Source organism: Drosophila navojoa, chromosome X (genome assembly GCF_054131105.1).
Source record: "Drosophila navojoa isolate 15081-1374.11 chromosome X, UAZ_NAV_1.0, whole genome shotgun sequence".
Lineage (NCBI taxonomy): Eukaryota > Metazoa > Arthropoda > Insecta > Diptera > Drosophilidae > Drosophila > Drosophila navojoa.
In genome coordinates this window covers 4,342,992-4,367,203 of record NC_142895.1, presented here as the reverse complement: position 1 = coordinate 4,367,203, position 24,212 = coordinate 4,342,992, and the positions used below count along the sequence as shown (strand labels likewise).

The 24,212-nt window shown below is 39.7% G+C and overlaps 3 protein-coding genes and 1 long non-coding RNA gene across 5 annotated transcripts in view; 2 read left to right on the top strand and 2 right to left on the bottom strand.

The window, feature by feature from the left end:
* The window catches only part of LOC115564849 (uncharacterized), a 43,369-nt gene extending 27,333 nt beyond the window's left edge, over positions 1 to 16,036 (bottom strand). For both annotated transcript variants that reach the window (XR_016197316.1, XR_016197315.1), the window contains exons 1-2: positions 15,882 to 16,036; positions 15,283 to 15,535 (exon numbers count right to left, since the gene is read on the bottom strand). This is a non-coding gene — a long non-coding RNA (uncharacterized LOC115564849). The remainder of the gene's footprint in view (positions 1 to 15,282; positions 15,536 to 15,881) is intronic.
* Positions 1 to 24,212, top strand: part of fne (ELAV like RNA binding protein found in neurons) — a 158,150-nt gene that overhangs the window by 80,637 nt on the left and 53,301 nt on the right. The window lies entirely within an intron of this gene.
* Positions 17,003 to 21,229, bottom strand: Coq8 (ubiquinone biosynthesis protein COQ8, mitochondrial). The gene is made up of 3 exons (XM_030389595.2): positions 20,094 to 21,229; positions 18,650 to 19,469; positions 17,003 to 17,722 (listed from the first exon to the last, which is right to left on the bottom strand). The coding sequence occupies exons 1-3, from the start codon at positions 20,803 to 20,805 to the stop codon at positions 17,170 to 17,172; spliced, it is 2,085 nt and encodes a 694-aa protein (XP_030245455.1). The 5' UTR covers positions 20,806 to 21,229; the 3' UTR covers positions 17,003 to 17,169.
* LOC115564846 (asparagine synthetase domain-containing protein CG17486) lies at positions 21,558 to 24,197 on the top strand. The gene is made up of 2 exons (XM_030389596.2): positions 21,558 to 22,005; positions 22,066 to 24,197. The coding sequence occupies exons 1-2, from the start codon at positions 21,635 to 21,637 to the stop codon at positions 23,426 to 23,428; spliced, it is 1,734 nt and encodes a 577-aa protein (XP_030245456.1). The 5' UTR covers positions 21,558 to 21,634; the 3' UTR covers positions 23,429 to 24,197.

Sequence of the window (24,212 nt, the reverse complement as noted above, 5' to 3'; positions counted from 1 at the left end):
ACCATGGATCAGTAAGGTTAAGGAGCGTTCCCAGATTGTTGAAATTTACAATTTCGACGCTCATCATGTCCGATAAGGTTAATTTCTTATTGGATGGAACTGTAAATAAGAAAACTTGCCATATTTACACAAATGTAAATCCTCACGAAATTCCGAAGGTAACAACGAAAAATTCACTTTTTGGTGCTGCGTCAATCGGGAGCATTATCACTTTTGTTATGCCAATTTATCGTCGAAAGCGTGTGTGAAAATTCTGGTTTGAACAAGACGCATCCAATCGATTTATTAATGAAATTATTTGCTCGTCAACAATATTTATCGTCAACATAAAAAAAATGGTATTTATTTTTTAAACATAAAGAAAATAAATGGATCAGTTGAATACGGACAATCCTGTATATATTAAGAAATCATTTTATAGGTCTAAACAGGTATTTCAAACCGATCTTTAGGGGACTTTAGGACTTTGGTTTTCTAGCTTCAAAACTGTTGAAGACTCCAAGTCTTCAGCTTCCAAAGAGTTTATGTTTATCATAGATATAGCCACAGATACATTCTGTATATATACTATTCGTCTTATCCGAGCTTATGCTCTCTGGTTCACATGTGCCGAAAGAGTAGAAAAAAATATCGTAGAACCGGCAGCGTAATTAAAAATTGTTATCAATTTCAATGTCTAATTGTTGTGTATTTGTAACGGCCTTTGTATGCGTATGTGTAATTGTTTACATCAAGTTGTGTGAGTTCAGCGACTGGTCAACTCTGTGTGTACAGATGCATAGATTACACGACAAAAGCCCAAATACCGAATGCTAGCACGGACTGCAGACAGCAGGCAAGAGACTATAGAGAACAGATACAGGTATAGTCAAAGGCAGGTGCAGGCACAAAGGTTATTAGATACAAATTTAAATTAAATAAAAACAAAGCAAGTGAAAAGAGAGAAACAAAGAGCTCGACCATCGGATACCCTGCAAAATGTGGACTTTAATATAACTTTGAAATAGCATAAACTAATCTTTGTTGAACTGGGAAAGAAGTTCTGAACCTATTGTAAATGTCCAAATTCTAACAGTCAGATGGGGCGTGGCAAATCACTTAGAGTGAGCCTTCAAATTTGACTTTACCTTGACTGATGTGCATCAATAGAAATGAGAAAACTATATTTCTAAGCGAATCTGTCGCCAAATGTATTAAAAAATCAATATACCCAATCAAATTTTTGGTATATATTATCAAAATTTGTTACGCATGTGAACACATGTTTGACTAACAATAAAGCATAGTAGGCTTATAGGTGGGTGAGTGTATGTCTGTGTGTATGTATGTGATTTCATATTCAACTCTAGCAAACTCTTAGCAAAGAGTGAAGACGCGGACAATAAACATATACATATACGTATATATATATGTACATATATTTATATTCAATCTACTGTCGGGTAATTCCTAACATTCCCAGAATGGTAATGGTAGACATATCAGTTACAATTTCAATTACAATTTTCTTTTTCAATTAAAATTTTTCGCCTTAATCGAAATTGATCTGCAGTGAATCGCTCTTTAAGCTATATTCCAGAACTACAAGTCGGCAACACCCATAACTTCTCCAGTTTTGAGCATTTATATTGTATATATTGTATATATTTCAAATGCATTTTTTCCCCAGAAATCCATAACTGAAATCCGATTCTTCTCGATTAAAAGTTAGCTCAATTTCAATCAACAGCAATAGGATTTGAGTTTGGATCTTGTTTTATCAAATTAGACTTGATTATTTTACGTAATAGTTGTGTAAGTGTATTTAGTTAGTTTAGCCTTAAGTTGGCTATGCATTCTATGCTCGCAGCATAACTTTCATAATTCATTTATCGGATAAATTAAATTGTCGCTCGTCCGACCGGCTGACACATGGGCCTATTATGAAGCAGACGCAAACTGCACATGGAACCCTATTAGTATACTACGTAAGTGCATTAGGCCAGGGCGGTAAAAGTTTGACAAAACTCCATTCGCTGATGTGCTTGGCTTTAGACAGCAAAATCCAAGTTTAAACGTCATTCAGTTTATGCTGAGCTCAGTTATTAAACAAGGGAGTGAACGACTAGGACATACCAGTTAATAAGGCTTTTAAGGGAAGAAGGTAATGACAATGACAATGAAATTCCTTCACTTGAGCTTGAGCTCTCTGCAAATGCCCTTAAATAAGTTGACGTGCATGCGCATAATGCCAAGGCAAAGAGAGCCTAGGTAAGGCCTAGGTAGGTTCAGCTGTTTTGAGCACAAAATCGAATCGATTTGAACCCAATACCGAATATTTTCATATCGAAAAGCAGATCTTATCCCATTCATTTGCGATTCATGGCGCGTCTGAATGTTTTTTGCTTGCTTGTCTTTGGCATTTTTGAGTTGATCCAAAATAGTTCGGCGTTAAAGGTGTTAACTGACGACCACAACAAAATCGCAAATGAATTATACAAATTTTGGTTTAGGTTTACGGTTACTCAATTTGTAGGCCAAACATTTTAAATCGAGCTGCGCAGGAACCGAAGGCAAGCAAATTTAGATGAGCTGTCATCTTGTGAAATATTGAGTTGTATACAATTTAAGTAATCTAGAAGTTGACCTGGGCCCTTGGGCCTAGTCGTACCACATTTTTGTTTATAAAAGGTTTCATGCACAAATTGAAGTCACACGCATTTTTTTTTTTACTTTTTTTTTTTTTGGCACTTTATCGAAGCGTTACTATAATCACTTTTTTACATGCAGACACACCCAACAACACGCATACGCAGTTGGAGTTGTACTTTGTACTCATGTCTGGCATTTCCATTTCTCAGTTAGCAAAGCGACTTACTTCTCCTCTCTTTCAATTACACTGCGAGCTCTTCTTCGCCTAATTCCCCCTGGTACACCTGCCCCCTTATCTGCTTTTCACTCCTCTACGCCTACTGGTCTTCCACCTATTCTTCTCTGCTAACACTCTTCTTCCTCTTCTTCCGCCTCTGTCTCTCTTCGCTCCTTTTCCACTTCTTGCTCTTCCCTCACTCTCATCTTTCACCTCTTCCTGCACTAACTCTGCTTCTCTCTGCCTATCTCAACTGTCGCCTGTCATCTCCGATATTGTCTACATCCGTCCACACTAGCTCTCTCTCTCTCTCTCTTTCTTTCTCTCTCTCTCTCTCTTTCTTTCTCTCTCTCTCTCTCTCTCTCTCTCTCTTCCTCTGCATCATTTTGTTCATTCTCTTTCTATTCTCCCTATACCACATTATTTATTTCTCTCCATTTATTAATTTTTAAAACAATTTAACAACTCACATTTGCTTTATCACATTTACAATTTCCCAACATTTTTCAACCCATTCTCATCTAGCACATAGATCTATTATTAATAGCACTTCAGCATTATCATAAAATTTTTTTCTGATTCAATGTATGAATCGTCTGTCTTATTTACTTAGCACATTGCCATATAGGTATTACAATCATTCTCTCTCTCTCTCTCTCTCGACACATTCCAGAGACGACTCTCTCCAGCTCTTATCAAGCTTGCATTACGTCGCATTGATAGGGCACATATGCCCTATTAAATGAGCCAACGATGCGGCCGTAATCAAGAGTCAATGTCACCAAAAGACAAGCTCTACCACGCCCTCTCCCTTAACTCAACCACGCCCACAGTTCGACCAGCCGTCCTGCTGACTTCAGCTATTTTCAGTTCCGAATCTATGAAACGCCGCGGCAATTGAACTTTTCGTTCAATTTTTTCTATGGGCTATATATCGATATATATAGATATATATATATATATATATATATATATATATACTATATAACATATATGTAGGTATTGGGGGTATACTCGTACTTTCGTTAATTACGTTGCCCAAGCACTTGACCATATAATCGATGTATAATGAAAATGCGTTGCTTGCATCTTATCATTTCTTTTGCGTTTTATTATTTTTTCCTTTTTGTTGTTGTTGTTGATTTTTTGTAAATTTTTTGTTGGGGACACAAAAATAGCAACTCACCTGAGAGAGAGAGAGAGAGAGAGAGAGAGAGACAGGGAGAGAGTGAGAGAACCGGTTGTAAAAACTTGGCTGTGGGCAAGGCAGGGAAAATATACATATATCTATATATATATGTATATATAAGTATATAGATATTATGAACTATGCGACAACAGGTCCAACATTGTTGCGATTTGAACAACAAAAAGTGGTTTGCTCCAGTCCCCAACTTTGGCAATGTCCGCTCTTTGCCCCGCTTAAGGTCGTCTGTAGAACGGAACCCGGAGCCAACGAATGAGATGCGCAAGAATAATAATAATATGAAAACCAGCCGAGCAACGTTCTCGATATATCGCAAATGATTATTACGCACCAGCATGATCATCATCATCATGATTGCCGGCAAACATCGATGACGCCGGCCCAGGAATGTGCCAAGCCACCCACCTTCTCCCTCTCACCCACTCCCGCCGTCTCTCTCTCTCTCTCTCTCTCTCTCTCTCACGCACACACACTCTCTCAAACAGCAGGCGAAACAAGTTTCGCTCAGTTAGCTGCGATCTACGAGCCGCATCGCATATACTGTCAAGATCGTTCATAAACAGACCAAAGATCGAATCGGATGGTATGGTCTGGTCTGGTATTATAAACGTTGCTGCCGCGCGCGCGCGCGGGGGGTGGCGGGACAACAGGCGGAAGACAGGTGCAACGCATTGCACATGCAACAACTGCCAACTGGCAACAACTGCCAACAACTGGCTTACAGGTTGTTCGCTTGCTCAGTACATGCTGCGCCAAAAGGTACCGAAGATCAGGTTTCTGTTTAGGGATTATCATGGAATATCACGTGCAGAGTGTAACCAACTATTTAACACATAACGCGCATTCAGCAAGAAATTAAAAAACCAATTCCGAAATTTGATAACAAACTATCCAATCAGTGAGTGAGATATACTAGGTACAGTATAGGCTTAAAGATCTGTTAAGGTAAACAAAGCTAATAGCTATAGAGATCAGATCTTAAACTTGAATTTCTCTTAAGATTAGCAACTGATTCCAGAACGAGTTTGAAGATGAGTTCGGATAAGTGAAACGACCAAAAAAAAAATAGAAGATCAGATTTAGAGTTTAAATAAAAAGGTGCGAAGTCAAATTACGTTGAATCAATGATCTAGAACTGATTTCAGACAGTTAAGATCAGCTCTAAATAAAAGTCTTATAAAAGTGTTATATACTGATCAAGAACATATTAGAATCTAGAAAGCAATTCCGGTGTATGTATATATAAAAAGTATGTATATGGAGCACTATCTAAATATTCTCTAGTTATACTATCTATTTATGTATATATAAATATGGAACCAGCTGTTTCAGATTATATCAGAGGAATATTTTGTAAAATCCCTGGGATTTTCAGTCATTTAAATCAGTGTTAAGTCAATTTAGATCAAGACTTCAGTTAAGATCAGTTTTTATACAAGTTAACATAGTTATATATAGCTCTAAACCTATGTGAATGCTGGCATACCATTTCAATGTGAATACGTAGAGTATGTAGAGCATTTAGTGTGTTAATAGAATCCACTTCGTAGATATATGTATGTGATTAGCGACGTGCGTAAATGAAAAACGAAATTAAAAATCTCTCGATACGATTTACTGCTGCTAGGCACACAAAACGCCCGCACAATGAGCTTTCAGTGCTTAAGTGTTATATTGTTTAAACAATTTTTGTAGCTAACAAAACATTAACCAACAGCAACAACAACAACAACAACAACAACATTTAAATACCAGACCACCAATAGTTTAAAGAAAAACAACAACAGCCAAAAAGCTAAATTCAATACGAACTAAAAACAGCAGAATATGATGAAGAAGAAGAAGAAGAAGAGGCAGCAGCAGACGTTTACACAAACAATTTATCGTTCTTATTAGTATTGCTAAGTAAAATATCGACAATTTTCATGTTTGCCTAGCTGCCCATTAAAGCTGATCGATAGCTAGGGTATATTGATTCTATTCCTCTCTTTTTCTCTAGCTCTAGCTCTAGCTCTAGCTCTAGCTCTAGCTCTATCTCTATCTCTATCTCTATCTCTATCTCTATCTCTATCTCTATCTCTATCTCTATCTCTATCTCTATCTCTATCTCTATCTCTATCTCTATCTCTATCTCTATCTCTATCTCTATCTCTATCTCTATCTCTATCTATCTATCTCTATCTCTATCTCTATCTCTATCTCTATCTCTATCTCTATCTCTATCTCTATCTCTATCTCTATCTCTATCTCTATCTCTATCTCTATCTCTATCTCTATCTCTATCTCTATCTCTATCTCTATCTCTATCTCTATCTCTATCTCTATCTCTATCTCTATCTCTATCTCTATCTCTATCTCTATCTCTATCTTCTCTATCTCTATCTCTATCTCTATCTCTATCTCTATCTCTATCTATCTCTCTCTCTCTCTCTCTCTCTCTCTCTCTCTCTCTCTCTCTCTTTCTCTGTTACTTAATTCGTTTTCTTTCTGCCTTATCTAGCCCCATGTATCTATGTAAATACTCTTAATCAGCCTTTCTCTCCTTTTTCTTTCCCTTCTGATTCTATCCCTTGTAGTCCATGGGGTATAGCTTAATTATTATCCTGTTTACTCTCCACCATTCTCTCCCCTTGTTATTCTCTCTCATCTTCTCAATATTTCGCCTTATATTTATTCTCTGTCTTGAGATTCATTTAGATCAATTGATATCTGTTTAGTAAATATACCCTACCGAAGCATTTTCTAACCGCTTTCTACCTTTCTCTCTCTGCCTATCTCTCTCTGTTCTCCCACACCATCCCCTGACTTCCATTCTCTCTAACTCTTTATCCTACTCCCCCTTTCCCATTTTCGTTCCATCTCCTTTTCTCTTTCCCATCTCTTTGCAGGGTATAACCTAGCTGTTCACACCCTCTCCTAATCTCTCTCTCTCTCTCTCCCTGATGGCGCAACACGAATATGAAACGTGTATTGACTATTTCGTATAGCTATCGCCAAAACCAATTCTAATGCCAATTTCGACTGCACATTGCCCACATTTTTCGCGCTGATTCAGAGATTGGGGATTGTGTAACTCTGTGCGTGCTACCGCAGTTTTGTTAGACCCTTATTAAATTTGACTAGCGCTATCCATGCTACGTATATGAGTCAATTTCTCAATTACCTTATCGCTAATAGTACGTCTTATATCGCCGGCTTATATATGAGTACTACAATACCAATTATCATTTGATAAGCGAACAAAACCTTTTTTAGTTTCGATGACAGCATTTTTTTTTTCTTACATTTCGTTTATATATTGTATATAATTATATAGTCCTATATTATGATAACAAATGAAATTTTATTTTATAAGTAGGACATATTCAAAAGCGTGACTGAACCGATTAGGTCTTTACTACATTTTTTTTAAGACTCAGGAAGAAGTTTGGGTACCTACAAGTTGTGCATAACGTCTGACGTTTCTATATCAATAAAATCCTTCACTTTTAAAAATATAATATAAATAATATAGAAGGAAGCTAAAAAGTATCCCATTGAAACTAAAACTGAAGCTGTCCAGGGATCTTCTAGTACTGTATAGAACAGCTATAAGTCTCAAGAAGATCTATTATCGCCTAGTCATGTACCGACAACAAGGTTTCTTTTACTGGTTACCTCTCCAGTAGAGCTCTAGCTACTTGTTTCTGTATCATTTCACATCCATACATAACAGCTCACTTTATCATTATTTTTCGCCATATTAATAATCGAGTACCAACTATTGCAGAGCATTACTAATTCAATATTGTATCACAATTACAACTCTTCAACTATTTCGTGGTAGTTAATTTTGCTTAATATCTAGTGGGACTCGTTACAGTCGTTGTTTCGCTCTATAATTGTTTTTAATATCGCTCAGCATTAATGTCTAGTTAGCAATTTTCCGATGGAAGGAAGAAGAAGATGATGAAGAAGAAGAAAGATACAAGAGTTGTCCATTGCTCGTGCCACTATAATTTATGATTGGAAAAACTATCCGGCATTTCCTTCGATGCATTCGTTGGCTATATATATAATTTTTCCACTTTTTGCATATTCATGAGGCATGGCAATAGATTCCAAGCTTGCTTATAAATGAGATATACATACACACACACACACACACACACGCACACACACATTGACTGTTGTTGTTGTTTGTAATTTTAATAACACTTAACAAACGCCTTGGACTTGGCATGAAAATTGTTGATAAATTATGTATTTAATAGTTGTTGCCCCGCCTCCTCCTGCTTCTTCTTCTTCATCATCTACTCTTCATTGCTGCTGTTGTTGTTGTTGTTGTAGTTTGGCTGGCGCCAAAGACATAATTTTTAATTACTTTTGATCGTCGAGTTCTCAGCATAACTAGAAAAACTCGAATTTTCCGAGCAACGTAAAAAGCTGCAATGGAAACTTTTCGTATTGATATTAACCGAAAAGGAAAATGCTAAGGAATATATCGAAATGTTGATGGAAAAATATGAGAAAAACGCAACAAGCATGTGATAGACTACGAGCTACCCTGTAGGAAATCAAAGGAGGGCAGAGAAATGCAAGGAATAACATATGAATAACAACAAGCAGCTGATAGACTGAGAGATACCCTCTTCACAGCTAATACAACACTAAAATTGGAAGAAACAGTTGTGTGACAGGCTAATAGATACCCTATTTGAATACATCGAAGTATAACATGGAATAAATCGATGGGAATTTTAGGGAAAATATCGATGGAAAACTTTTAGCAGAAAAAAAGCTACCCAGCTAAACAATTGCTAGACATCCAGGGTATTCATATTCAAATTCTCAGTAATAAAAGTGGATTTTTGTTTTGTTGTACAATTTTTTCGCACAAGTAAAAAGTGAGGCGATGTCTTATAATTTTAATCATGATTCAAGGATTTGATTCAATTGCGTGCACAATCAAAATATGGATAAACGACAAGTCGAGTCAAGTCGAGTTGAGTCAAGTCGAGTCGACCCGAGTCGAGCTCAGCCCTTAGCCAGCTGGGAGCGGTATTCGTATACATTATGTGTGTGTGTGTGTGTGTGGGGGTGTGAGGTATGTGTGGCCGGGGGGTATACTCTATTACTCTATCATTATCTAATAGCTGCGCAAAACGAATTCAACTGCGAGTTGTTGAACTGTGCCTTCAACTACGAGCGAAGGCCTCCCGGCTCGACGCTTTATCGCGCGTATCGTGCATAAACTCGCCAAGTCGTCGATTTGTACATATGTATACATGTATACATCAAGTCAAGAGAGCTACAATTATACACATACATATACTTCAATATATATGTGTGTGTGTGTGTATGTTTGTGTGTGCTTAAATCAAGTAAACGTGTCAATCACAAAACGTCTTAGAAGTGTCAACAGCGCAACCAGCGAGAGAATCACACAAGAAACAATAAAACGATAATAATATGTTAGCTTGTAATAATAATAATAATAATACGAATCAGCGACAACAACAACAACAGCAACAACAGCGCCAGCAGTAACAACAACAACAACGATAATCAGTTAGATAAACATCTTGGATAGATAGCCACGAAGCGGGAATGCCCTTAGAATTGAGCAATGATAAGAGAAGTAAAGAAGACAGCGAGGGAAAAGCGGAGGGAAAAAGCCAAAGAGAGAGTGAGACAGAGAGAGAGAGAGAGAGGAGTAACAAGTGCAGGCAAGCTTTAAATGGAGAAACAGAGAGGGAGTTAGAGAGGGAGAACCAGAGACAGATAGAAAGAAACAGTGGGAGGGGGAGAGACGGATGTTTATATTTCTTAAAGTCTAAAGTTATATAATATGTAATATGAAACACATCTTGAGATCATTTTAGGGACAATTCAGAGATTCGGATTTCGGGATTCTTTTGTATATTATTTATAGTTGAGATCCTTAGAAGTTGAGATTCCAACTCAAGAATGACCACTATGCATGAATCCAAGTTTTATAATCAGTTTTGTGCTTTCACTAAACTACCCTAATAAAATTTAAGGGTATTGGTATTCAGTATGCATATATACATATTCATATAAATATATGTATATATATTTTGTTTTTATACCCTGAACCCATTGAAAATGGGAAATCAGGGTATAATGGTTTTGTTAAAATGTATGTAACAGGCAGAAGGAGGCGTGGCAGACCCCACAAAGTATATATATTCTTGATCAGGGCGACGAGCTGAGTCGATTTAGCCCTGTCCGTCTGTCTGTCCGTCCGTCCGTCCGTCCGTCCGTCCGTCCGTCCGTATGTTTGAACGCGTCGATTTCAGAAGATATAAGAGCTAGAGACTTCAACTTTTTTTTAAAATGTCCGTAAAAACAGCGCGCATATCGAGTTTTTCACTAAAAAACGATAACTCATTCCGATACTTTTTTATCGATAAAAAACCTTATCGAAGATCACTTAAATAATTATATCTCTTACATCTTTCAAGCTAGAGTCTCCAAATTTAAAATGTATATTAAGATGTATTTTAGACAATTTCGGTTTTTGTTAAAATTTACCCCCCACCCCTAAATCCACCCCCTCACCATCATCTTTGTAAAAGTCGTATATCAAATACTAGAGACTTGTGCTTCGGTATGCACATACATTTAAACATCATGATTACGTTCTGTAAGTTTCATTACGATCGTACGTCTAGAAATTAAATTATTCAACAAATAAGTTCTCATAATATTGCCAACACTGCAGCGCAACCCAAGCGCAATAGGTTATAAATTTAACTCCTACATTTTTAGAGCTATAGTCTCCAAATTTTAAAAGTATATTCCAATGCATTTTATACAATTTCGGTTTTTGTTATATTTTGGATACCGGCTCCAAATTCACCAGAATCCCCAGTGAAGGTCAGATTCTAGTATAGCTAATTGTGAATGATTTGATTTGATGTTTTCTTTTAAATGCCAAATATTCAATAGAATATGTAGATCATATGCTGAAAGTTTCATTAAATTCGGTTTAGTCAATCGACGTTAAAAAATAACAAAATGTTTGGCCAATTAACAAACGCACGTGCTGCAGCAACAGCAGTTTTCCAATACGTGTGCACACATACATTCAAACATCTTCTAGCACATTCTTTGAATCACATCAGCAGTTAGTTTCCTTTAGTTCTGCTAGATGGCGTTGCATCAGTGAATCTATTTCAGTTTTGACATTGCAAATGAGAACAGGGGAGTGGCGTCATGGTAGAGGGCGCGGCGCTCGATCGCGAGGTCCCCGGTTCAAATCCTGCTGGGCGTATTGTAGTTTTCTTTTAATTGCTTCAAAACTTATATATTTGTGATTAAATTTCTCTTATATTTTTTCAAAAATCGAAATTGAAATTTTAACATTTTTATTAGATTGGTTGTTCTTGCACATTCTTAAAGTCACATCAGCAGTTAGTTTGACTTAGATTTGGTAGATGGCGCTGTAGCAGTGAATCTATTTCAGTTTTGACATTGAAAATTAAAACAGAAGGGTGGCGTCAAGGTAGAAAGCGCGGCGCTTGATCACAAGATCTCGGGCTCAAACCCGGAGCGTGTCAGAATTATCTCTTTTAATTGTTTCAAAATTTTTATTTATTTAATTAAATGAGTTTTCTATTTAATTTATATTTTTAAATACATCGAAATTGAAATTTGAACCATACTAAATGTGCTTTTCTATTATTTTGGTTCAGGGTAGTATCTAGTCGAGCACTCTCGACTAGAGTTTTCTTACTTGTTCAGTTATAAGAATAATAGTCACTAGTTATGCTATTTACGCGCAAGCGAATCGTAATTGAAGAATTTAATCGTCATATTTGCCCAATGACAGCTGCTGAGTTCAGTTTAGATGGGACGCCACTCCATCTACATATATGCATATATTAGAATACCCATTGAAAATCGTTACTCAACAGGTGTAATATACCACAATTATATTCCGATATAAGGAGATAAAGTATATATACCGATATATGTACATATGTAGATAGATTCGTCTATCCGTCCGTTCCTCTGTCCGTCCGTCCTTTCTGCTATCTCTACTCTCATCTGTTTATTCGATTAACTATCCATTAGTCTGTTAGCTAACCTTTTTTACAGGCCGATGAGCTGGGTGAATCTACGTCCGATTATCTGTCCGTCCGTCGGTCTATATATCCGCCTGTCTTTACGTCTAGCTGTTCATCAGTTTGTTCGACTTTCTATCCATCATTTCGTTATGCCTTCATTCGTCATTCTATCCATCCGTTTAGTTTTCATCCAATACCATATTCCGTATTCCTTTCAGGCTGGGTATTTGCTGCTCGTGCACATCCAACTGGAGGCACTCTTAATTGATGAATTTTTTGTTGTCTGTTTTTTCTTTTTTGGAAATTTGTTTTGCTCTGGGGGCCGCTGCTGACAGCAACGAGTAAGAAGAACCACTATTTGGTGTCTGAGTGCACTCATGAATACTTTTGAATACTTTTGGCGCTTGGCACGTGGGTGGCCGGCAAATGCGGAAGCGGCACTTGAGAAGCTACACAAATGACGGACAGATAGACAGAGACAGAGACAGAGGCAGAGGCTCACACTCTCACTCTGGGTAAGAGTGAGAGATACTGGATCTGTTAACTTATAGTTCTATATGTACATACATACATATCTTGTATCTCTTAGGCATATTCGCAACGCTTTTAATGTTGATTATCATCATCAAGTGGGTGTTTCTACATGAATGAAAATATTTAAATGGCAGCGCAAAAGGCGCACCAAATCTCAGCATTCGCATCTGTATCTACATATGTATCTGTGAGATACACAGATGTCTATCTATCTATATACGTATCTGTACATTCGTATCTCTGTATCTTTGTTGCTTGGTGTGTCGCTGTGTGCGAGCAATCGAATCAAGAGACAAACTGGGTAATTGGTTCATTATATTGTAGAAGCCAACGACATCCGCTCGTTAATGTAAATTACACAATAATTTAATGTTATTATTATTTTTGTCGAATTTATTGTGTTTTTGTTTTTGTTTTTTCCTTTTTTTTCTGTTTGGCTTCATTCCCAATTTGTTGTTTTTACATATGCATATATCTCATTTTTTTGAGCCATATCTCATTTTTTTCCATCCAAAGGATAAAAAAATTTGGGCCTCCTTTTTTGGGAGATCAAAATTTAACACTTTCCAACACTTTTCTTTATTGCCTAAATTTTTAAATGTTTTTTTTTTATTACATACTAGCTTAAGTTGTTACATGAACTGAAACTTAATTATCTAATAATTCTTTATTCTAGCACAAAAAACTCATTTAAGCTAAAGCACTTCGAGTTCCACAAATTATATGTACGTTGCTTTCAGGTGGGATGAGTTACAACTGGGAATATATGATTAACTATATTAGTTATCACAATTGCAGTTGTATTTACTTGCTTATTCATAACAACAAATGGGCTGAACAAGTATTTTTCGATTTGCAACGCCCCGTAGTGGGCGAATCGGGAAAATCTTGACACGTTACACATATAAATAAACATTATAAGAGTTCCTACATTTATCTTAACTTTAGATTAGTATAGCTGACGTAAATCTACATAACTCAATCCGAATTTTATGTACATTTACATTACACAGATATTAAAGATAATTATTGTTTAGGCATTTCCATGATTATTTCAACTATATGATCTTGAGTTTAGCAAGAACTGCAAGAGATTAACCATGATCTGATACTCTACAATATAATGCTAAAAAACAATAATCGAACTATGCGAGTGTTTACTGTATTCTAAATTTAATAATAGCAATAAAACTAAAAACAAAAAACAAAAACAGCAAAAACAACAACAAATTGTAGCTTCTATGCAAAGAAATTCCAATTTCGAGAAGAAAAAAAAAAAATTGAAGAATGAAAATGAAGAGAATAAATAAATTAAACGAATTCTTGTCGCATGCTCTTAAGAACACAGCGAGCACAGATAAAGAGCGATGCAGAGCGAAAGAGCGAGAGAGAACGAGCGAGAGAGAGAGAGGGAGCGGGAGAGTGCGAGAGCTGCTGATAATGCGAGCGGCAACAACAAAATGTGAAATACAATGGGAATTATCAGTGGACGGCGTGATATGATTATCAAAAGGTTTCTTCTCTTCTGATTGTTGCTGTTGTTGTTGTTCTAGTTGTTGTTGCTGTAGCCGCTGGCAACGGCATTTCTCAATACACATGCTACATATGTAAAACAGTTTATTTGCCTCACACACACATGCACGCCGCCACATACATACATACACATATAATATATAATATATATATATATATACTCTACATATGTATGTATGTATGTACAAATTATTTTCGACGTGCTTTGATAGTCCAGCAAAATAAATAAATGCAAAAAAAATAAAAATAAAAAATTTACAAAAATTATATAAAAATAAAAAAGAAAAGAGAAACAAATACAAATACAAAATAAATAAACATTGTTCTTAATGTTGCTAAGGAAAATGTCACGTTTTAATAGAGTTCACTCTATGAAAAGCTTGAAGCACCGCAACGTAGGCAAATGACAAAGATGAGCTAGCAAATACCCTGTAAATAGTTTACATTGCGAAATACAATCAGATACATAGCTTACAAAATTTAAGTAAACTTAGTTTATATAATGTAAATAGCTCTATGAAAAAATAAAAATAAAATAACTAATATATAATACATGCATGCAAGATAAATTATAAGTAATTACAAGTTTATTTTATTTTCTACAGGGTTTTTTTAGGAACCAATGAACAGAAAAAAGGACTATAACTGTAACTACTCAAATAATACTGTTAAAATTATGAGGTACAGTTGTAGGTATAAGCGTATGTGCATGTGTGCACATGCACTAACACACTATTAACTAGCTTAAAACTAAGCAAAAAATATTAGTTAGGGCATTTAAGCTCGCTCGTTGGCTAACTGCATTCACAGCTTGCAGAGGCAACAAGTTGGCAGCACCCCAAAATGACGGGACCGTAATAAAACCATGAAGGAAAAAAGGAAAACAAAACAAAACAAAAACACTTTCATTGATAAAAAAAAAAAAATAAGAAAAAAAAAACTAAACAGCAGCAGCAGCAGCAGCGTATAAAGATCAACGGCTGCTGCTGCTGCTATTGCACTTTGTCTTGCGGCTTTCGTTTTACACTCTCCCTCTCGCACTCACACACATGCACAAACGTGCACACACTTGTGCATATACTTACATTTGTTTGTCCAAAGTAGCTGGCAACAACAACTACTCTGGCATCAATCAGCCGCAAAGCCTCGTCGTCGACAATTGAGACTAACCAACATTAAACTGTAACTTCCTCACACGCACGTACACACATACAAACGCATTGACAGCGACACATTCGCACACATGCAAGCACTTTTTATATATATATATATAAATATACAGATATATTTTTATTTTTACATGACATGTGTTGTAAATTTTTGCACTAATTTAGTTCGCTTTGGTAAACAGGTTCACTCAACAAAAAATAAGCAAAAAAAAAAAAAAAAATTAACAAAATTAAATTTACGAAAAAGAAGGATATTTGTAACTGTAAACACTGCGATCGAGTTGCGCGCGCGCATTTTAAGTCTCAGCGGCGCAACAACAGCAACAACAACAACAGGCGGCAACATATATTGAATTAAACAAAAACATATATGAATGTATATATGCATATATTTTAAATAAATAAAGAGCGCACAATTTTAATTTAATAAAATTCACGTACACACACAGACAGAGCCATGTATATTATGCATATGTACATAAGGCGCTGTCTTTTGTTGTTATTATTATTATTACTATAGTTGCTGTTGCTGTTGTTGTTGCTATTGTAGCTACTGCGGCGACTACTACTTCGCCGATCGCACACCGCATGAGACGCACGAAGTGCACGACGAACGATCTGACACGCACGAAATGCAAAAACGCACTGAAAATGATATTTAAAAGAGAGTAGCGACATTTTATTATTTACGAATGCTCCACGCAGATATGGTCAGATATGTCAGGCGAATTCAATTGGAAATGCTTAAAGCGCTTCTTGCTGCAGTCATAATAATGGCGTATTTTCCATATTAAATCCAATTGTATAGTTCAATAACAAATTGTAAATGCAAAAACCAAAACGTATGAAATCAATTCAAATTATAATCAAAATAACGCAAATACTCTAATTGGCACTGTTGTGCTCAATGGGAGCTGTTAAACGTGCTATGCCAGCATGATACTTGATCGTTTCGTATGTTATCACAGATCACGGTTCTAGTAGAAGTGCTTTTAACCGGCCTGATATTTCATGTTTTATTTATTACGCCACTGTTAATAACAGCGAACATGGATGCGTTGACATACCAGAATGTTGCCGTTACTTTTTATTGGCTGAATTTTTTATTTGGGCTCGTTAACAGACTGAATTAGCTCGAATTGAGAGAAGCTAATATCTTCGGTTCCACTGTCTTATAATAAAATCAAAAAAAAAAAAAAAAAAAAACGTTTGCAACTGTCACTTAAACAACCAACAAAATTAAAATTAATACCGCTTATATTTTGTTAAGCTAATTGCTCTTAAACTAGCCGCGCTGTTAACACGGAATGCCTGCGAGCACATTCACATTGGAAAAAATGGATCCAGTTCAATGGTTCAAGTAGCTCAATTTGCAAGATATGTTAAAATGAACAGCTGCACAAAATTTTTGTTTAGCCCTTCGACGGTTTATGTAATAAATTATAATTTATAATATTGCCCATTTTTGATTTTAGTATCAATTAAATTAATAAACATTGAAACATTTTTTTTTTGTATGAACTTTTTTTATTTAAACATACATATATTACAGAAAAAATAGTTACTCACTTATGGGTTAACTGATTCCGTTTTACAATTGAATCGATTGCCGTTAGATTAATAGCAAAAATGAATATTGAGGTTTTGTTATTTATTCCGCAACCTTTCTAAAACTATAAAGTTAACTGTTTGCTAATCAATTACATTTAGTTTTTCCTTTAGCGGCCAGCAACAGAGACTATGAGCATTTTGTTTACATGCCAAACACAATACCGAACAACAGGAAAGGAGACAAATCCTTGCTTAGTCCTTAAACTTGCCCAGTATGATGTCCCTGTAGAAGGGCACGCAGTTCATGCGGACATTGAGACGAGCGCAGAGCAAAAAGATGCCCGACAGCTTGCGATGGATGGAGTAGATCTCCTCCGGCGGCGGGCAGAGGCGATGCGCCACCATCGTTGGCACCAGAGCGGCCAATCTCTCCGTCGTATTCTGTTTGCCGAAATCAAAGTCGCCGTCGTAGCGAAAGATCTCGCCGAGGATCATCACCGCATCGACATGCGCCTGCTCCATTTGCTTCGTCTCGTAGCCGGTGAGGAAGCCCATCTTGCGCGACATCTCGAGGACGCCGTTGCGATTGTTCTGCGCCGCACTGATGATCACCTGGCGATAGTTCCGGATGAATTCGTGCTTGTAGAAGCGCGTCGATCCAAAGTCAATCAGCATCAAGCGTCGACTGTTCACATCGTATAGGAAATTCGACCAGTTCGGATCCGTTTGCATGCACTCAATCTCGAAGAGCTCGCGCAGGCAGAGCTTTAGTACCGAGGCGGCGATGTGAGCGCGATGATCGTAGCTGCAGGGAGGAAAAATAGAATAAGTGAGTTTGAATAGAGTTAAGAGAGAAAAAAGTGAGGTTAAATTTGGTTAAGGTAAGGCTAAAGCGGCTAAAAAATTCAGTTATAGGGGTAAGAGTGAATAAAGTGAGGTTAAATACGATTAAGATGTAAAGTAGACCTAAAATGTAGCAGGAATCAGCAAAGTCAGGACTAACGGAGAATAAAGTGAGGTTAAACTGAGTTAGGATTAATTAAATTAAAGTGAGTTTTTGGGACAAAGGGGTTGGTTCAATAGATTCACGGAACTAGTAGAAAATAACATATGAGCTAGTTCAATATATGTGACGCACAGCGAACAAAAATATTGAACTGTGAACTAAATACTTATAGTTCACGGGGAACCGGTTGAAAGCTGCAAATGAAAACTGAACCAGCTACATGTGCATCTATCCCTGTCTAATCAATGACATCAGCTTAAAGGAAAAACGTTGAACAGCTAATAATAATGACGTAATGAATATTAAAGACTTCACTGGAGTCAGCGATGTACAGAAACTTAAAAATGAACCATTGCAACATTTAGACTCCAAAGTGAACCAGTGGAGTAGTAGAGCTTAACTTGTCTGGCCAATGGCATAGCTTAAAGTGAATGAATATAGTTGAAATAGATGGTCAAGGGAGACTAACTCATTTTTCACTCGGAACTAGTCAACAATAAGCCAGTTGGACACAATCAATGGTAGGAAGGGATAGCCATAAGGGTTTCATTCGGAACTAGTAAACAATGAACCAGTTTTGTGCCTATGCAATTTGAGAGAACTGCAAATCTACGACTGTATGTGTCTACCGAATTACACTTTTGGAACTAGTGAACTACTGGTTCACAACTGCAACTCAAGAGAGATTAGTAATAATTGTAGATCCTGCTCTAATCCAGCACTCACCTGAGCTCAAAGCACTTGTCGAGTGGTACACCCGGAACCAGTTCCGTGGTGAGCACACTGGCGGTGGTCAGCTCGCGCACCACCTTGGGCACGTAATACTCCTTGTAGGGCGCTATCATCTGCCGGAACTTCTCCGTATATTCCGCCTCGCGCGCATAGTCCACCTCCCATTGGAGCTCGCGCTTGGCCACACGCACCACATTGTCGATGAAGAAGCCCTGGGGGAAGACGTCCCAGACCTTGAGCATGCCAACCAGATTGTCGATGTCGCTCTCGATGCTCTGGGCAACGCCTGGATATTGGATTTTGATGGCCACCTCCATGCCGTCCAGCAGCGTGGCCCGATGCACCTGCCCGATGGAAGCCGCCGCGAACGGCTTCTCGTCGAAGGTGCGCAAACGCTTCCGCCACTCCGGACCCAGTTGGGTGGTCATCACGCGCTCCACCTGCCAGTCGGGCATATAGTCGGCCGCCTGCCGTACACGCTCGAACGCCTTGGCCAGCTGCGGCGAGACCACGTTCGTGTCCTGTATGCTGAGGATTTGGCCGATCTTCAATGCTGCACCGCGCACCTTGCACAGCGTGTCCACGATCCGCTCCGCGTTCGCCGGACTGAGCAGGGCATCGCGCATGTTCGTCGATCCGCCCAGGCCGAGGGCGCCCTTGGTCAGCTCATTGATGGTGCCCAGGCCCAGGCCGGCGAACAGGCCGCCAAACGAGGCCATCCGTCCCAGGCGCGATGCCGGCACCCGCCTCTGCTTGGCCACCTTGCTCAGCTCCGGCAGCGTCGATTCCTTGGCCGGCGGAGCAGCTGCAGCAGCTAGAAATGTGCAACATGTCAGATGTAAAGCATGTCTCGAAATAAATGGAAATTTCGCTCGAATCGATTTCATTTTGAGAAATGACAATCAAACTGGTCCAAAATTGAAAGCTAGCAGAGGGCCATTCCAATGCCTTCTTAGGGAAGGGGGTGAAACACGTGGAATGTGAAATATATCAAAACATTTGAAATTGAAACACGAAGACAAAAAGGAGCTGGTAATTCATAATAACTTTACATAGCGAAACATGTGGAATCGGATCACATGAAGATTTAGATCAATATAGCATAAGTGGAATATGAACAGAAATAGAATTGGAATTAGGGCAATGCTGATTCGCATTAAATTTAGATTCGCTCAGCATGCAACGAAATGGAATTGGAGAAATTAAATTTTAATAACAAATAGTATCTAGGTCTTAAAAGCGAGAGTGAGATCTTGGGGGAACAAATGGAAATGGCACACCGGCACTGCATATGAAGACTCACTCCAAATGAGTTTATAGTTTCAAGTTATAAAACTCCGATTTTGGGGAAACAAATGAAATTGGAACGCCGCATATGCACATTCACTCAAAATGGAATTGAAACAAGGGAAATATAGAAAACTCTTCGCATGCCTACCCTTATTTCCAGCTGTTTCGGCCGGAGATACCGTCGAGGTGCCGGCCACAAATCGCATCAGATTGTCCACATATTCGGTGTCCTTGGCCAAGATGCCGTCGCCGCCAACGGGCTCGGGTGGGATAGGTGTTGCCTTATGCTGGGCTGCCTTCGGATCGGGTGGGGGCAGCTGCTTGGTCTGCGTGTTGGGCGTGCGCAGGCTGACGTTGCGATTCATGTTGCGCTTGGAGAGGATCTCCTCGAATTCGAGCAGCGTTATAGACGAGATATCCACGGTGGATGCGTCGGCACCATCCAGATGGCTGCGGCTCGACCGCTGGCCCTGACCCTGACCGCCGGCCGTGCTGCCAGCTGTCGCCTCACCAGCTGCACCGCTGCCAGAGCCACTCGGCTGCCAATTGAGGCGCTGTAACGTGCTTAGGTCGCACGGCAATTTGGTCTCCAGCAGCTGGCACAGGCCGTGGGCGACAACGTAGCCCCGTTCGCCGGTCTCCTGGATCAGTTCTTGAGCCTTGCGCAGTCGGTCGCTCGGATTTTCGCTGGCCTCACGCAACGCGTCCACCGTCTGACTCACATTCACTGAGATCAGTTCGCGCACACTCGAGTTGCTCCACAGATGTTTAGTCAGCGACAGATGCTCGCGTCCGCACGCCTCCGCAACTATTTGCAGACCGCGCAGCACGCCCAGCACGTCTTGCGCCGACCGTGTCATCTCGTTTGACCACTTCACAAACGAGTGGGCGATCAATTGTTGCTGTTGTTGTCGCTTGTGTTGTTTGTTTTGTTTATTCGCTCTTGTTGCCGGTCGTTGATGGCGCTGGCGTTGCAACTTATGGTGCTCTACGGCATCTGTGTGCGTTGTTGGCACGGCCGAAAATTGTGTCTAAAATGGAAAAACGTCGTTTGTAATTTAGTTACGTAAACGTAAATAAATAAACTTGCACGATTGTTGCGAAATTCAAAATCAGCTGTTGGCCAAATATGTTTAACTCGTTCAATTGCACATGGGTCATGGCAGTGTTGGCAAAAGCGTAAAAGTCTTAACAGTTCTGTTAACGTATGCACAGTTTAATAAGCTTAATTTTAATTAGAAGGCTTTTTCATAATTTCTTATATAAGTTATAGCGAAAAAAAGAAAAATAAACAAAAATTTAAATAAAGAACATGCTTGTTTTAGTTACGAAAATGTTTGTAAATTATAGGTGCCAAATTTTGAAATCAGCTGTTGTCCATAAAGTTCACAGAAGTTCACAAAACTTGATTCATTGCTGGCAGAAGCTAACAGCATTCTGTTAATACTAACGGCTGCTTATATATTAAATTTTGTCTTAGTCGTATCCTTATTGGCTATATGAGCTATTTTAAATATTTTTAATATTTGTAAAAATCATATTTATTTACTCTGTAAGTTATATGATTAACTGGACTTTAAAGTTTGCTTGTACGTGCTTGTACTCAGAATGGCGCTGTTAAGCACAAATCACTCAATTGAACTGGTTCGCAAGCACATGCCAAAGCCAATGTTTACAATTTGAATTGAAATGTGCGGCATTTTTTGTGCAATTGGACAAAATAATGATGCTAGTTGTCATTTACATAGCGCTTTGGAGCAGCTGCTGCACAATCGTGGGCCGGACGTCCAGGATAAACTCATAGTTGACAATGTGCTGCTAGCCGGCAATGTGCTATGGCAACAAGGCGCTGCGCCGCAAAAGCAGCCGCTAGTCGAAAACGATTTGGTGCTGCTTTTCAATGGCGATCTCTACAATTTGGATGAAAAGAAAGTGGAGAGCGAGGCGGACAGCGCCTGGCTAATAAAAGAGCTTAACAAATGCAACATGTCGGACGATGAGCAGCTGCTGGCGCTGCTGCGGCAGCTCGAAGGCCCCTACTGCCTGATTCTATACAACAAGTGAGTGTGACACTATAACATACCCTGTACAGAGCTATACTAATAAAGCTATACTCGCAGACGTGAGAAGGTTCTATACTTTTGCCGCGATGCCCTGGGCCGCAATTCGCTAATCATTGAACGCCACGCCAACAACTGCCTGAAGCTGATGAGCACCTCGTGCCCCGTGCTGGAGCACATGGCCTCAGCTGCCCTGGAGCTGCCACCGCTCGGTCTGTACAAGCTGCCCTTGGCGCAGCTCAACGAGTGTTGCCTGTATCCCTGGCAAGCGCTGAACGAGCAGACGCAGCAACAGCTCTCCACCTTGGAGACTGCCATGGACTGGAGCATGCGGCTGGGGCAGACCATTGCGCCGTCCTGGCTGCTGGACAAGCCCCTGCAAGTGAGCAGCTTTGATCTCTATGCGTTAGCAGCGGGTGACATCCCATTGGAGCTGCTCCACGAGCGACTGCTGGGTAATGAAGCCGTGCAGCAGGCGTTGAACCAACTGGACGAGCTACTCCAACGGTCGGTGGCTGCGCGCGTGCTGCACACAGCGCCCGTTTGCCGGCTATGCAGTGGCAGTGACAGGAGCGATGCCAGGTGCTCGCATGCCAAAGTCTGCATACTATTCTCGGGCGGCATAGACTGCAGCATTCTAGCCGTACTCGCCGACAAATATGTGCCCGCCTCGGAGCCCATCGAGCTGATCAATGTGGCCTTCGAGCGCGTGGCCGCCGCTCCGGATGAGAGCTGGAATGTGCCGGATCGCCAAACATCGCTGCAATCGCTGCTCGAGCTGCAGCGCCTCTGCCCGCGGCGCAGCTGGCAGCTGCTGCAGGTGAACGTCAGCCGAGAGCAGCTGCAGCAACAGCTCGCGGCGCACATCCGGCAGCTCATCTATCCGCTGCGAACGGTGCTGGACGAGTCCCTGGGCTGCGCCTTTTGGTTTGCCGCCGCCGCAGCCGACTCGACCGCGCGCGTCGCGCTCCTGGGCAGCGGCGCCGACGAGCTCTTTGGCGGCTACACGAGGCATCGCAATGCGTGGCGTCGCGCTGCGCCCAGCGCCGCGGCACGAGAGCTGGCGCTGCGCCAGGAACTAGAGATGGACTGGCAGCGCATACCCGCACGCAATCTGGCGCGCGACGATCGCATCATCGCCGACTGCGGCAAGACGGCGCGAGCGCCCTTCATCGAGGAGCATCTGGCGCAGTTCGTGCGCTCGCTGGCGCCGCAGCAGCGCTGCTGCTACGCCCTGCCCGAGGGCGTCGGCGATAAGCTGCTGCTGCGCCTCTACGGCCAGCGCCTGGGACTGCGCGATGCGACGCTGCTGAAGAAGCGCGCCATCCAGTTCGGGTCGCGCATCGCCGACAAGAAGCAGCAGGCGACGCAGATCTCCGAGTATCTGCGATTCGATTCACTCCAGTCGAATGGACTACAGTGAGCTCTCGCTGCAGCTCACGAAATGGCATATTGTGAAAAGTGTATAACAGTTTGAGTGCGCATCTAGTAACAGTTGAGCTACAACAAATTGATTTGTTCTACAAGTTGTATAACAGCTCGGGTAGAATTCTAACTATGGAGTCCATATGAAATTGTATAACAGATTGAGAATAACGTCTATACGATTAGCTGTGCAAATTGTATAACAGATTGAGAATAACATCTCCTATACAATTAGCTGTGAAAATTGTATAACAGATTGAGAATAACATCTCCTATACAATTAGCTGTGGTATACATTCATTTATAGACTGTACATAAATATTGTAAGTAAGAAAAACTGTTATATATGCTGGTGTAATACTAAGAAACAAACTGTTAAATCAACATTAAGTTAAACTACATAGTTATTGTATGACAGTACAAGTCTCAAATCCGGCCATAAATGTAGCTTGTTATGTGTTGTATAACAGTTTGAACGTGGCTATATATAATTGTATAACAGGCTAGTCATAACTCTGAGAGTAGTTGAAGCATATTCTTTCATTTTGTATAACAGTTAAAGTACTTCTGCTTGTAAGCGAAGCCTGTAAATGAGTGTATAACAGTTTGAACATGATTTTTTGACTGTACTAGGTACTATAAACACTCTATAGAGCACATACATACTCTTGGACTTTGTAGAACACCTGTTTTAGAATGTGTTATACATAATTTATTATATTACTTCAATTATTTTGTTTTCAAATAAAAAACAACTGAATTTCCTATTTACAAACGTTAAG